Source organism: Gopherus evgoodei, chromosome 4 (genome assembly GCF_007399415.2).
Source record: "Gopherus evgoodei ecotype Sinaloan lineage chromosome 4, rGopEvg1_v1.p, whole genome shotgun sequence".
In the NCBI taxonomy this organism is placed as follows: domain Eukaryota; kingdom Metazoa; phylum Chordata; order Testudines; family Testudinidae; genus Gopherus; species Gopherus evgoodei.
In genome coordinates this window covers 23157528-23173031 of record NC_044325.1, presented here as the reverse complement: position 1 = coordinate 23173031, position 15504 = coordinate 23157528, and the positions used below count along the sequence as shown (strand labels likewise).

The 15504-nt window shown below is 42.3% G+C and overlaps 1 protein-coding gene across 4 annotated transcripts in view; it reads right to left on the bottom strand.

The window, feature by feature from the left end:
- The window catches only part of CDC42BPB (CDC42 binding protein kinase beta), a 127395-nt gene that overhangs the window by 54646 nt on the left and 57245 nt on the right, over positions 1 to 15504 (bottom strand). For all 4 annotated transcript variants that reach the window (XR_003999904.1, XM_030558692.1, XM_030558694.1 and 1 more), the window contains exons 5-7: positions 14771 to 14919; positions 4687 to 4780; positions 2442 to 2642 (exon numbers count right to left, since the gene is read on the bottom strand). Coding sequence is in view for 3 of the 4 variants with exons in the window: in XM_030558692.1 (XP_030414552.1) it covers positions 2442 to 2642; positions 4687 to 4780; positions 14771 to 14919 (444 nt within the window). In the remaining variant the exon portion in view is untranslated. The remainder of the gene's footprint in view (positions 1 to 2441; positions 2643 to 4686; positions 4781 to 14770; positions 14920 to 15504) is intronic.

Sequence of the window (15504 nt, the reverse complement as noted above, 5' to 3'; positions counted from 1 at the left end):
CCGATATAACACGATTTCGGATATAATGCAATAAAGCAGTGCTCCGGGGGGCGGGGCTGCACACTCCAGTGGATCAAAGCAAGTTTGATAAAACGCGGTTTCACCTATAACGCGGTAAGATTTTTTGGCTCCCGAGGACAGTGTTATATCAAGGTAGAGGTGTAGTTATAAAGTTTCTCCTAATGTCTAACCTAAATCTCCCTTGCTGTAGATTAAGACAATTACTTCTTGTCCTACTTTCAGCGGACATGGAGAACAATCAATTACTGTGCTCTTTATAACAGCCCTTAACATATTTGAAGACCTATGAGGTCCCTCTTCAGTCTTTTCTCACATGCTCAGTTTTTTTAACCTTTCCTCACAGGTCAGATTTGATAAACCTTTTATCATTTTTGTTGCTCTACTCTGACAATTTGTCCACATATTTCTTAAAGTGTGGTGTCCAAAACTGAACATAATACACACACTGAGCCCTCCCCAGTAGAGTGGCACAATTACTTCCTGTGTCATACATAAGACACACTTGTTCATACAGGCAGGAATAATATTAGCCTTTTTTGCAACTGCATTACATTGTTGGCTTATACTCAATTTGTGATCTGCTATAACCCCCCAGATCCTTTTCAGCAGTACAAACACCTACCCAGTTATTCCCCTTTTTGTACTTGTCCATTTATATTTACTTGTATTGTGTATTATTTATTGAAAAAAATCAATCCTATTTTCAGATCAGATTCATTCATAAAAATAATGTAATAGCAGGGTGTGTCAACCAATAGTACACATGTAAGGAAAAAAATGTGATTTCACTATTTTTGGCATCTGTACTAATAGTATTTGACTCTATATAATAATCTGCATTATAAATTATTTATGACAGCATATTTTAATCTCTCAAATATAAAGTTAGTCAACTGAAAAATTGCACATAAAATGTACCTACTATTTACAAATTCATATTTGAAATTACTATAAATAAAAGATGTGAAAATGTTTTTCTATTTGTAGTTTATTTACTTTATATATTTGACACTGTCTATGAACAAAAACAACGAGGAGTAGTTGTGGCACCTTAGAGACTAACAAATGTATTTTGGGCATAAGCTTTTGTGGGCTAAAACCCACTTTTAGCCCACAAAAGCTTTTGCCCAAAATACATTTGTTAGTCTCTAAGGTGCCACAACTACTCCTCGTTGATTTTGCTGATACAGACTAACATGGCTACCACTCTGAAACCTGTCTATGAACAGTAAGGTTTCACTGTTTACCCTGTCCAGTCTGTTAGTTTCCCCTTCAGTTTCTGTGGGTAACAAAACGAAGAAATTTAAATAAATAAATAAATAAATAAATAAATAAAGTGGGATTGTTAAATCACTAAAATTTGCAAAGTGTTCTGAGATAGCAAGACTTAACCTAATAGAACTTCAAGTTTAAATTTTTAAATGGAAATTTTCAGTATAATCATATCTATCAACAAAACCCAAGACAGACTGAATTATTAAGAAAGCAAGACCACAGAAACATTTAGAGGTATAAATACCACAAAAATATCACAAAACTAGCAAATTAGATAACTTTCCAAAACTAGTTAAGATAGGAAATGCCTGAATACACAAACTCAACAACATTTTAAAAACAGAATGAAACAACACATTGGCTGTATCAGCACTAGGAAAGCTGCTAGCTGTTTTGCATCAGCACTACCAATACTGTGAGCTCTAGTATAGGCAGGGCACTAGTGTTTTTATATCATTTATCTTTTGAGGAAGTTCCATTAGTAACAATTGCAGCTCTACCTATGTTGAAAAAACAGCAACAAATTTCCTATTATGGAGGCACCCAAGATGCATCACCCTCTGCTTAACTTTTTTCAAAAGGACATCAACCATGAACTGTTTAGAACACACTCAAAATTTACAAACAAAAACTTCCCTACCAGTTTTGCAGCTAACAGTGGGAGAAAAAAAATAAACCCATCTCTGGTAGCTCACGTTGTTTAATTTTCTTATTTCCTTATTTGTACTGATTATCAGTGTAACAGAAAAATGTGCCAGCTGTGCAAACAATGTCTTACTTAACTGCTACTGCAGACTCCAGAGTAAACATTTTATAGTGGGCCCCCACAAACATGGGGGCTGGTTTAGTTCTCATTTTTTATTTTGCAAAGATTAACAAGTGTTTAAAAATAAAAGTCATAATTTGGAGGCCATCATCAAATTACAACAGTAGCTGATGGTTTTTCCATTTTTGCAAACTCAGGAAAGCTAACCGTTTCCTTAACTCAAGCTGATAAGCCTACAAAACTACAGTACTATGAGTAGACATATCAAGGAATTATAACTACAGAATTATTGTCACACAAAAATCCTGTTTTCTTTAAAGGCTGTCAACTTCTGCATAAATATTTTAATAAATATGTATGATTTGATTATATTCCTTACTTCATGATTCATAATCTTCCCATAGGTTTCCACTAATGATTCTGCATAAAAGGGTGTTTCACCATACAGCATTTCGTACATACAGACACCCAGAGACCACCAGTCACATTCAGGTCCATATTTTCCCATCCCATCTTCCATTGCTTGCAGTATCTCAGGAGAGATGTAGTCAGGCGTACCCACTGCCACTGAAGATTGTACCTTAAAAATAAACAAGCGTCATTCTGGAAAGCTTCCAGGCTTCCTCAAGACAGCATTCTTAATCATATCTTAGTATTTTTGGCAGATGAAGACATCAGGAAATGCTTGTTTTTATAAAAGGGAAAAAGAATTATCAATCATAACACTAAAATGAACTAATATGTACAGAAAATTCAAAACAAAGCAGCTACATTCAAGTGGACTCAGATGGACCTTCATTTAATACATTTTTGGCAAAACACAGAAGTTAATCAAAGGCAAATTCTGATTTCCCAGTGCTCTAACGGTGAAATGTAGACTCTGTGCAGTAGAAAACTCAGAACCACGAAACCTGATGATATGAAAGAGGGAAGGGCAAGAGAAGACTGATGTAAACACCATTAAGACATGGAGAAAATGTTTTGCCTCAGCGTATGTGCAAGTTTAAGGATGTAAAAAGGCTGTCGAAGGTTGGGGTAGGAAGCGGGGAGAGCAGAGGGCTAACGAGCTCCCATTCTGTTTTCTATGCTCATTTTTGAGATTTAATTTTGAAGTATTGGACGGAGTGCCCACTGAGACAAGAGCTTTTTTTTTGTGCGTCATGTGTTGGGGTGGATGGAAAATGGCTTAACGTGGTGGATTATAGGATAGGGGAATTGGATGGGATAAGGAGATGAGCTACTAAGCTTCAATATACCCACATAAAAAGCAAGTTTGGGGGATGGCGGCAGGTATTTAGTTTTATGCTCCTTTGCCAAATTCCACTGACATATCTTACAGTCAAGTTGGCATGGCTCATTCAAATCCCTTCTGCATATTATTTTGGATAACGCCAAGACAAATGCTTTAGGGTTGTCGAATGTCACCAGGCTCTGGAATGTTTCAGTGACAGTGGATGATGCTACAAGCATTATTTTGCCACGACTGGTTCCACTGGGTACTCATCCTGCCACCAGCATTGCACAAAACAGAGATGGGGCATTAGCTGAGATATTTGTATCAAATTTGCAGTATACCAGATGGCCAGCTAGCATACCCTGGTTCTTTTTTTTGCCCAAAGGCACTTTCACAGTGATTCTCAGGAGCTGAAACAGCTTGGATGCAGACTGGAAGAGAGCTGGGAGACATCTGAAGTCTTATTTAATGCCCGAGGATTTTATGCCAAGTCCATAAAGATTTCTGAATGAGGCCAAGAAATGTTATTTGTTCTGAGCTGAAGACATCGTGAGCAACTGTACAACTCAACTCTTGGGTGGGACATAGCCCGATTAATATAGGCTGCCTCAATTCATCTGCTGTTACAAGTTTGTTTCAACCTTTACACATAAGACAAACCGGGTCACAGTGAGGGGGGGCTCTGAATCTTTTTAACCTAAGAGCTCTGGGCTCCTGATGAATTCCCTCCTCCCTCCCTCCCTTGTTTGGTTGCCTTGATTTCCAATTAGCTTTTTCCCATGATTTCAAGGCTCTAATAATCATTAGCAACACTTAATCTTTAGATATTCCATAACACCAACAAGAAATTCAACAGCTAGGAATGGAATGGTTGACGAGCAGATTGGTATAACTAATGCATATATACACTTTCATGTAGTCTCCATAAAATACTATACACACAAAATGTATGTAAAAATGTATATATTTTGATTTTACCTCTTTCCCTCTCCCTTGGTATGCTAAAAGTCTTCCTAAGGTAGATCTACATTGCAGTCAGGGATGTGAATGGCAGCTCTTGTAGAAATACCTGTGCTAGTCTAGTTAGCTCACTAAGAATAGAAGTGAGGACACTATGATTTCTGCACCAGCTGCACAAGTCAGTATGTACCTGGGGAAAGCAGTGCAGGAGTGCCAGATGGGCTTGTGTAGCTGGTGCTGAAGCTTGCAACAGAACATCCTCACGTCTATTTTTAACAAGCTAGCTAGAGAGTACAGCTAGCACAGTAACTTCTACATAAGTTGCCATTCACATCCCCAGCTGCAATGCAGATGTGCCCTTAGGCTGCAGGTTCTTAAAGAGCAGGCACCTACTACAAAGATCCTGACTAAAATTTTACTTTATACATACAGTGCCATCTTCACTCATCTTCAAGCATGATCCAAAGTCTGCCAGGCGTATATGGCCATTCATGTCCAAAAGAACGTTATCAGGCTTTATGTCCCTGTTGTATTAAAAGAAATAAAGTGATGTCAATACAATACAAACATGAAGCCAACATTCTCATTGAAGTATTGGCTTTGCTGAGAAAATGTCAACATAAATTAATGTAGAAGTTAGTCACTTGTTGAAAGAAAAATTCTTTACTACATTGATGGTGTTTAGTTTATGTTTGGTTATCAGTTAAGTTCAGAGTATGTAGTAAGTTCAGAGAAATGTAATACTATGCCTAGAGCTGTACCATCCAGGCCTCTGATTCTGTCAAACCTGCAATGGTCAGCATTTAAACAGGAGAATTATGATAAAACCAAGTGATGCAGAAAGTCAGTCTGAAGAGGTGATTCACATACTGTCTTGAAGAGCACCAATGTCTCAGCATAGTATTCTGCAGGGGAAGTAGAAACTTTTGTATTTGCCAAGTATCCTGACCAAATTCTAATCTGGGTACAGTTTTTCTGCCTCTCTCTAAACCCTCTGTTATTTCAATTCAAGACCATATTTTTCACTTCCTGTCCTAGGCTTGTCTAGTACGGCTGGGCTCTATTAAAACAGCTGTGCTGTTCTAGCCCAGAAGTAAGGTGTGTTTTAGGAGGTTGTAAAGTGATTCCTGCATGTATATAGGGTCTGAAGTGCTTTACATGCCTACATGAGCAGAGGGGCTATAAACAAGTTAAGAAATGTATTAACAATAAGAGTATTGAGAGACAGTCAATTACCAATAACAAATCTCCTAAACTTCACAATACCACAACTTGCTAGGTAACAGCTGTATAGTTGTAGATAATATGCTGATGTTACTAAATGAAATGAACTACAAGTTCACTTTTGCTCTAGCTCATAACCTGATATTCTCTCTTACATAACTAATGTGGTCAAAAATGTTAATGAATGTGCATAATGTAAACTTAATTTCATTTAGTCTCAAAATTAAATCATGTTTTCCTTCACCATTTTGTACTCACTCATCTTCACATCCACTTAAAAGTATTGGCAAATAAAATGGCTGTAGCACCGAGGAAACAGAAGATAGTACTGAAACTTAGTGGTTAAGGCAGGCAGACATTCTCTGCTGATATTTCCTTATAAGTTCTCTCAAAGAATCTCAAAAGGGCAACAAGTCAGTGTGCAAGGGGAAAAACAAAACTGAACAGTTTTAAAATGATTTGTTCAATTTAGCAGTATAAAGAACATCCAATAGATGTACAAGTTAAGAAAGGGGGGAAGGCGGTGCATTTTATGTCAGTTTCATCCGCATCAATTCAGCGACATACCCCAATGTGCACTCTGCTAGTACATCATGGAACATCACCCCTCCATAGAATATAATTGGATATGTGAGTTGGGCTATAAAATTTATTTAACTTTAAATAACGAGGCACAATTTGCTTAAAAAACCCAAAACACCTTTCTGTACTGGGATATGTATTTAAAGAAAACTGCACATTATTGGTGAACAAAATGCTTTACTTCTGTAAATTTGTCCCAGCTACCTCAGCTATGCCCCAGGTCCACTCAATCCTCCAAAGTCTGTACCCTCTATCCACTCTGGCCAGCTCCACCCCCCCCACCATCTTCCCCCCATAGGTGACGTATAGCGTAACTATTCATTTTGTGGATTTCATGTTTAAATTTGTGATATCTTAATTCCCCTCACCCTAGCTCATATTGAGGTACAGGAAGAGGGGTTCAGACTGCCCAAAGCAGCAGGGTCCCCCAGACCCTAGAACACACAGCAGCCTGGGAGAACTCAGACCCCTGCAGGGGGGTAGGGTTTCTCCGGATCCCAGGCGCGCACACACAGAAAGGGAGAATTCGGGGCTGCCAGGCTCCCCACCCCTAGATCTCCACCTCCTCTACTACCTCTCACATTCTTCAACCCCTCGTCTTCTCTTGTCCCATTCCCCCAATCCCTACCTCCTTACCCTTACCAGAACCACCTCAACACCTTTTCCCTCCCCAGCCACCCATTCATCCCACTCCCCAGCCTGAAACAACAGCTCTGAGAAATGTACCTCATGCCTGGCAGTTCCCGTCCCCCCACCCCAGTGTGGGAGATTTTCTGATGTGTCAAACATACCTCTTCTTAGCTCCTCACTCATGTGTTCTAAGCTCCCCCAACCCAGAGGGGCAGGACTTCCCATGAGCCAGGATCTGGAAGTGGAGTTAGGGAGGTAGGTTAGACCCCCAACTGATGGGCAAGGGCCCCCAGATCCTAGCACACAAAGGGGGAGGGACAGAGAGCAGAGCTCAGACACCACAGAGGGGCAGTGATCCATCCAGGTCCCAGGAGGGGCTTAGGGTTCAGACGCCTCTCCAGAACCTGGCTCACATAAGGGGGGCAGGGAAGGAGGGGTACCCAACCCTGCAGATAGGTCGAGGCCCCCAGATCGTGGCACACACAGAAGGGGAAAACGGGGCTGACAGACATCCCAACCCTATTCTCCCCCAGTTCCTCTTCCCTGTGTCTCACACCTTCCCATAGACCCCTCCCCGATCCCCCAACCCCTCTGCCACTATCCTCACCTACTCTTACACCCCTACTTACCATCCGGTCCCACTAAGCATTTGCTCCTCTTATTTTCTTTTCTAAACAGTTTCAGCACCTTCTGAATATTCTGCTGTACTCAGATTACACTTCCTCAAAATACAAATCCCCCTTTCATAGGAGGCAGATTGGAGTAATATGCCTATTTATTTAATTCAAATTTCTGCCCTGGATGTTCTTGGATTCAATGACCAACACTCTCAGAGCCGCCCAGATCCTGTAATGTGCAAGCAGTTTTTCAGACAGTTAGCGTGTCTCTCTGCACATGCTCTGTATAACCCACTTGGTGCATGAGCAGGCATTTGAACCTTACTGTGCAATCTATTTTTCAAACACTGAAATCTGAATTTTCCCAAAGGGCTGATGGGTGCCACACACTCTGCTGGAGTAACCCTCAAATGTTTGAGATCCTGATGAAATATCTGAGCCTTCAGTTGATCTCTAGTTATAAGCAAAAAATTTGTTAGAATGTGTCAACTTTAAGAAAAATCTGTTTTTTTTTTTCAGGGACTGACTTGGGAACCAGTTGATCAAATGACCCCAAAACTGAATCACTGACTGTACCCTCACATCCCCAATGAGGCACACCAAAATTCAAGGCAATCTGATTAGCTGCATGGATTTTGAGAGCACTTAGAACAGTTAAGTTTTAAACAGAAAGCTGGTCTTAATGAAGTAGAGCTATTGCTCTGCTATAATAAACAGTGTTGTTTTAAAATAAACAAACATTCTTACTTTAGAGCCTATGGACTCTGTCTCAAAGTAGGAAATAGCCAATGAAATTGTAAAGTTTCTCCAGAGGGCCAAGTAGATTCAAGCAATCTTTATGGCTAACAGAGCATACATTCTCTAGAAATGATACACAATATACATACCAATTCAAACAACAGCACAGAAGATTATTTTTCACGTGCATGGTTTTATTTTCAGCTTTCAATAGTGACAACTTCGGTGTATATCATTTCAAGGGAATTAAATGACTGATTGTGCCTAAAGCCCAGACGATTACGCCTATAATATTATCACTTAAATATTCACTAATGATAGTTCAAAAGTGCAGTATTTTCTGTTAGAACTCTCTAGATCCCTTATGCGTACCTGCACACACGTGTAACTGAACGATATCAATGCCTTACAACACTCCATACTTTACAACTGCACATTTAATCAGAAACAAAGTACAAGGTCAGAACATAAAAACAATGGCAAAGGTTTTCTGCACTAATGTTACTACTTTTTCATGACTGTGAACTATGCGTATAAACCAATTTTATCACTATGCGTTTATACACTATGCGTATAAACCAATTTTATCAGTGTTAAACCGATTTAACGCGGCACTCGTCCACACTTCGAGGCCCTTTACATTGGTTTCTGTACTCCTCCCTGACGAGAGGAGTAGCGCTAAAATCAATATTACCATATCAGATTAGGATTAGTGTGGCTGCAAATGGACGGTATTGGCCTCTGGGCGGTATCCCGCAGTGCACCACTGTGACCGCTCTGGACAGCAATCTGAACTTGGATGCACTGGCCAGGTAGACAGGAAAAGCCCCGCGAACTTTTGAATTTCATTTCCTGTTTGGCCAGCGTGGAGCTGTGATCAGCACAGGTGACCACACAGAGCTCATCAGCATAGGTAGCAATGCAGTCTCCTGAGAATAGAAAGAGAGCTCCAGCATGGAACGCACGGGAGGTAATGGATCTGATCACTGTATGAGGAGAGGATTCTGTGCTAACAGAACTCCGTTCCAAAAGACTAAATGAAAAAACATTTGAAAAAAATTCCAAGGCTATGATGGAGAAAGGCCACACCAGGGACTTAGTGCAGTGCAGAGTGAAAGTTAAGGAGCTCAGACAAGCCTACCAGAAAACCAAAGCAACAAACGGAAGGTCCGGGTCAGGGCCGAAAACATGCCGCTTCTACGCTGAGCTGCATGTAATTTTAGGGGCCTGAGCCACCACTACCCCACCTCTGTCCGTGGATTCCAAGGTGGGGGTTGTAATCTCAACCATGGCTGAGGATTCTGCGGAGGGGGAAGAGAAGGAGGAAGAGGAGGATGACCTTGCAGTGAGCACACAGCACTCCGTTAGCCCCAATAGCCAGGAGCTTTTTGTGACCCAGACGGAATTACCCTTCCAAGCCACTAGCCCAGACAGTGAAGCCATGGAAGCGACCTCTGGTGAGTGTACCTTTTGTAAATATAAAACATGGTTTAAAAGCAAGCGTTTTTTAATGATTAATTTGCCATGAGGGCTTGGGATGCATTTGCGGCCAGTAAAGTTACTGGAAAAGTTTGTTAACATGTCTGGGGATGGAGCGGAAATCCTCCAGGGACATCTCCATGAAGTGCTCCTGGAGGTACTCCAAAAGCCTCTGCAGAAGGTTTCTGGGCAAGGCAGCCTTGTTCCATCCACCATGGTAGGACACTTTACCACGCCATGCATGTAGCAAGTAATCGGGTATCATTGCATGACAAAGCCTATCTGCGTATGGTCCCGGTGATTGCTGGCATTCAAGAAACATCCGTTCTTTATCTCACTCTGTTATCCTCAGCAGAGTGATATCGTTCATGGTAACGTGGCTGAAATTCAGGAATTTAATTAAGGGGACAGAGATGGCCATTTTCCTCCTGGGCTATTGCTTAAAAGAAATCCTTCCTCGCACATAGCCAAGCAGGGGGAGGAGAGGAAGGATAGCGCTGAGCTTTTTTGCGTTTGGCTAGCAGGAATCTTCCCAGCTACCAGCCACGTGGTGGGGGGGGGGGAGAAAAAAAGGGGTGATTAGCAGTGATCTTCCATGATACCTGCCATGCGGTGGGGGGAGGGGTAAAGCAATCATCCTAGAGAATTGGATGGGAGGGGGGTTGCCTTCTGCTGCTGCATGTTAACAGGAAAGCAGCATCATAGGGCTCTGTGTATATGAAGGCTGGAGAAGCCGAAAGACAATGGCTTACCACGGCTGCATGCAAGCTGAATTCTGATGCCCGGACCTGTGTCTGTGAGATCTCTAACACCAGAGCCGCAGGCATTCAATATTAAGATGCAAAATGCGACCTTGCAGTGAAATCACATGTGCTATGTAAGGTGAATAATGTTGTTCACTGTAAAAGAGTATAACCATTTGTCATAAACAGATACGAAAAGTGAATAGCACAGAAGTACTTTATATCTCTTTGACTGTAAAGGGTTAACAAGTTCAGTAAGCTTGGCTGTCACCTGAGCAGAGGACCAATCAGAGGACAGGATACTTTCAAATCTTGAGGGAGGGAAGTTTTTGTGCTGTGCTGTTAGTTTTGGTTGTTGTTCATTCTGGGGGCTCAGAGGGACCAGACGTGCAACCAGGTTTCTCTCCAATCTCCCTGATACAGGTTCTTGTAAGTTCAAAATAGTGAGTACTAGATAGATAAAGCGAGTTAGGCTTATGTTTGTTTTCTTTATTTGCAAATGTGTATTTGGCTGAAAGGAGTTCAAATGTGTGTTTGTTTGGAAGGAGTTCAAATTGGTATTTTGCTGAAAAGATTTTAATTTGTACTTGTATACTTAGGCTGGGAGGGTGTTCCCAGTGTCTACAGCTGAAAGACCCTGTACCTATTCCATTTTAAATTTACAAAGATAATTTTTACTGTTTTTCTTTCTTTAATTAAAAGCTTTTCTTGTTTAAGAACCTGATTGTTTTTTATTCTGGTGAGACCTCAGGGGACTGGGTCTGGATTCACCAGGGAATTGGTGGGGAGAAAGGAGGGAAGAGGGAGAGATAGGCTGATTTCTCTTTGTGCCAGGATTACTTTCTCTCAGGAAGAGTCTGGGAGGGGGAAAGAGAAGGAGGGAGGAAGGTGAATTGTCCTCTCTGTTTTGTGATTCAAGGAGTTTCAATCACACAGTGATCTTCCTGGGTAACCCAGGGAGGGGAAGCCTGGGAGAGGCAACGGTGAGGGAAAGGGTTTACTTTCCTTGTGTTAAGATCCAGAGGGACTGGGTCTTGGGGGTCCCAGGGCAAGGTTTTGGGGGAACCAGAGTGTATCAGGCACTGGAATTCCTGGTTGGTGGCAGCGCTACGGGTACTAAGCTGGTAATTGAGCTTAGAGGAATTCATGCTGGTACCCCACCTTTTGGACGCTAAGGTTCAGAGTGGGGAATTGTACCATGACACCATTGTTCTGTAAAATGTATCTTTTTAAATACTTCTCTCCCTTTTTTCCCTCCCTCATGCAGCTGCACATTTTTAAAGTCTCCCTACTCCATCCCGAAGGCTCTCTCAGATAAGGCAGAGGAAAAAGAAGACCCGAGAACATTTCGTCTCGCAAATCATGGAAGTAACCCACAACGAAAGAGCTCATCTGAATGAGTGGAAGGACGCGGTAGCAAAGTACAGGAAAGATGCCAGTGAACGTGAGGACAGAAGGGACCAACGTGAGGATAGGAGGGACGCTCGAGATGAGAGGTGGCAGCAGGAAGATCAGAGATGTAGGCAGGAAGATCAGCGGTGGTGGGAAGCAACGCTGGAGCTGCTGCGTGATCAAATTGATATCCTCCGACGTCTGGTGGAGCTTCAGGAAGAGCAGCGGGGTCACAGAGTGCCACTGCAGCCCCTGTGTAACCACCCTCACCACTCACCATGTTCCATATCTTCCTCACCCAGACGCGTAAGAACGCGTGGGGGGAAGGCTTCGTACACCTGCCCACTCCACCCCCGTGGACAGTCCAACCAAAAGGCTGTCATTACATTGAAATGTGTTTAATGGCCTTTTCCTTCCCTCCTATCCTCCTCCCAAACCACACCCGGGATACCTTGTCAGTTCTCTCTATTTATAATGACTTTTTAATAAAGAATACATGATTTTTAAATGATAGTGACTTCACTTCCTTAAGCAAGCTGTAATCTAATGGGGAGCGTGGGTTGCTTACAGGGAAGGAGTCAATAAGGGGCGGGGGTTCATGAAGGGGAAACAAACAGCAGTCACACCGTACCCTGGCCCATGATGAAACTCGTTTTCAAAGCTTCTCTGACACGCATCGCTTCGTGGTGTGCTCTTCTAATCGCCCTGGTGTCTGGCTGCGCGTAATCAGCGGCCAGGTGATTTGCCTCAGCCTCCCACCCAGCCATAAAGGTCTCCTCCTTACTCTCACAGAGATTGTGGAGCATACAGCAAGCAGCAATAACAAAGGGGACATTGGTTTGGCTGAGGTCTGAGCGAGTCAGTAATGTGCGCCAGCACGCCTTTAAATGGCCAAATGCACACTCTACCATCATCCTGCACTTGCTCAGCCTGTAGTTGAACAGCTCCTGACCACTGTCCAGGCTGCCTGTGTATGGCTTCAGGAGCCATGGCATCAAGGGGTAGGCTGGGTCCTCCAGGATAACTATAGGCATTTCAGCATCCCCAACTGTTATTTTCTGGTTTGGGAAGTAATTCCCCTTCTGCAGCAGTTTAAACAGAGCAGTGCTTCTGAAGACGCGAGCGTCATGAACCCTTCCTGGCCATCCCACGTGGATGTTGGTGAAACGTCCCTTATGATCCACCAGTGCTTGCAGCACCATGGAAAAGTACCCCTTGTGGTTTATGTACTGGTGCCCTGGTGCTCAGGTGCCAAGATAGGGATATGGGTTCCATCTATCGCCCCCCCCCCACAGTTAGGGAATCCCATTGCAGCAAAGCCATCCACTATGACCTGCACGTTTCCCAGAGTCACAACCTTTCGTAGCAGCAGCTTAATGATTGCTTTGGCTACTTGCATCACAGCAGCCCCCATAGTAGATTTGGGCACTCCAAATCGATTCCCAACTGACCGGTAGCTGTCTGGCATTGCAAGCTTCCAGAGGGCTATTGCCACTCGCGTCTCCACTGTGAGGGCTGCTCTCATCTTGGTATTATGGCCTTTCAGGGCAGGGGAAAGCAAGTCAAAGTTCCATGAAAGTGCCCTTATGCATGCAAAAGTTTCGCAGCCACTGGGAATCGTCTCAAACCTGCAGAACTGTGTGGTCCTACCAGTCTGCTTGTTTCCTGGGCCCAAAATCGGCGTTCAATGGCTAGAACCTGCCTCATTACCAGCAGGATCTCCAAAGCGCAGGGGCCCGCGGTTTGAGAGAATTCTGTGTCCATGTCCTCATCACTCTCGTCGCCGCGCTGCCGTAGCCGCCGCCTCCTCCTCGCCTGGCTTTGCAGGTCCCGGTTCAGCACAGACTGCACAAGAATGCGCGAGGCATTTACAACGTCCACGATTGTGGTATTGATCTGAGCAGGGTCCATGCTTGCTGTGCTATGGCATTTGCACAGTTCACCCAGGAAAAAAGGTGCAAAATGGTTGTCCACTACTTTCACAAAGGGAGGCATGAGGCTGTACCCAGAACCACCCGCAGCAATGATTTTTGCCCCATCAGGCACTGGGCTCTCAACCCAGAATTCCAAGGGGCAGGGGAGACTGAGGAAACTATGGGATAGCTACCCACAGTGCAACGCTCCAGAAATCGACGCTAGGCTTGGACCATGGACGCACACCATCGAATTAATGTGGTTAGGGTGGCCGCTTGCACTCTACTTTATACAATCTGTTTTAGAATACCAGTTTATGTAAAATCAGAATAATCCCGTAGTGTAGACGTACCCTGTCATACTAAATGTTAAGTCTGAAAGCAAGTGTCAAGAAGAGCAATTCTCCTTTGAACAAGATTCTCACTACACTGAACAAAACGTTTATCATGTGCTTCTTCCTAACAGCACTCCTGTTTACCAAAGGCTTTTCTGGAACTTGCATTTCTCAGAGTAACCTAACAATAAGGAAATGTACAAAGTGTTCTTTGCTTTCCTGACTAATTTCCTCCCATAGTCAGAGGAAGGAAGTTTATTTTCTTAACCGTTTCAGAGCGTGAACTAAACTGATAGCTCAAGCTTTTTACATTTTTAGCATTGCTAAATTTTAGAATAGGTTGACTTGGAATACACACCTATATGTTAGACAGACAGACAGACCCACCCACCCCGACAACATAACATTTTATGAACAGTTAATATAGATAATGCAGACAGGTAGCCAACAGTTACTATAAAGGGTGCATTCTAAATATTTTCCTGCATGATACAGCCACTGAATGTATTTATTCAGAGAAGCTCAAGGGAGATGCATCTGATTGAATTTTCTAGCTGGGTTGAACTGAGGCATTAAGTCATCAAGTGAATTGCCCAAAGTAAACTACAGGCGTGGCAATTGCTCACTAAACTTATTATTTTAATTCTTTAACTACTAAGCCAACTATTTTTAATCAATTACATTTCATCACCTCTTAAATTTGTCATTTATAACTTGATGTATTGAGTTAAAAGTTTAAAAAAGTATAATTAGCAAACAGACCCATAAATTTGCCTGACATGACTGACCGCTGTATGTGCAGTTAATTCTGCACTGACACTTTCAAAATTGAGCATATGTATGATGAGGTGGATATTTTACCTGTGCACATAATGCAGCTGATGAATGGAATGTATAGCAAGCACCATTTCAGCGATGTAGAATTTGGCCATATCTTCAGGAAGCTTGTCTTCAAACTTACTGAGAAGTGTCAGCAAATCACCACCCACATAGTAGTCCATTACTAAATACTAAAAAACAAGAGAAATATGAGCAATGCATGTTTGAGTCAGAATGGATAAATACAGGCGTTAAATACAAGTAGCTCACTGTGGAAAAAGAAGGATGCAAAAAGAGGTTGTGGAAAAGGTGCATGTGTGAAGAGAGGTCAAAATGGGCACTTTTTATGAACAATTGCTTACTTTGCTGCAAATATTTCTGATTTTCTTTAATATAATTACAGCAAAAACATTAGCTTCACACATATTAAGCTCTCACAGATCTGGTCATCATCATAAAAATGAGTAGAGAGAACATACAGCAGAGGGCAACCGAGACAATGATTTATGACAATCTAAGCTTAGTTTTACAGAGGAGAGACAGAAGCAAGGCCCATTTTCTTTAGGGAATTGGTTTTTGTGAGGTTCCACACTAATTTAACAAAACCTTAACAAAACAAAAATCATGACCAAATCTAGCATATTAAGTTTCCAAGTGTGAGGATTTGTACGGCATGGAAAAGAGGAAACTAGTTTAAAAACTATTTATGTACTGGAGAATTAATTTTAAATCCCTTTACACATCACAACATTAAATCCCTGTTTAGTTTGAACAGG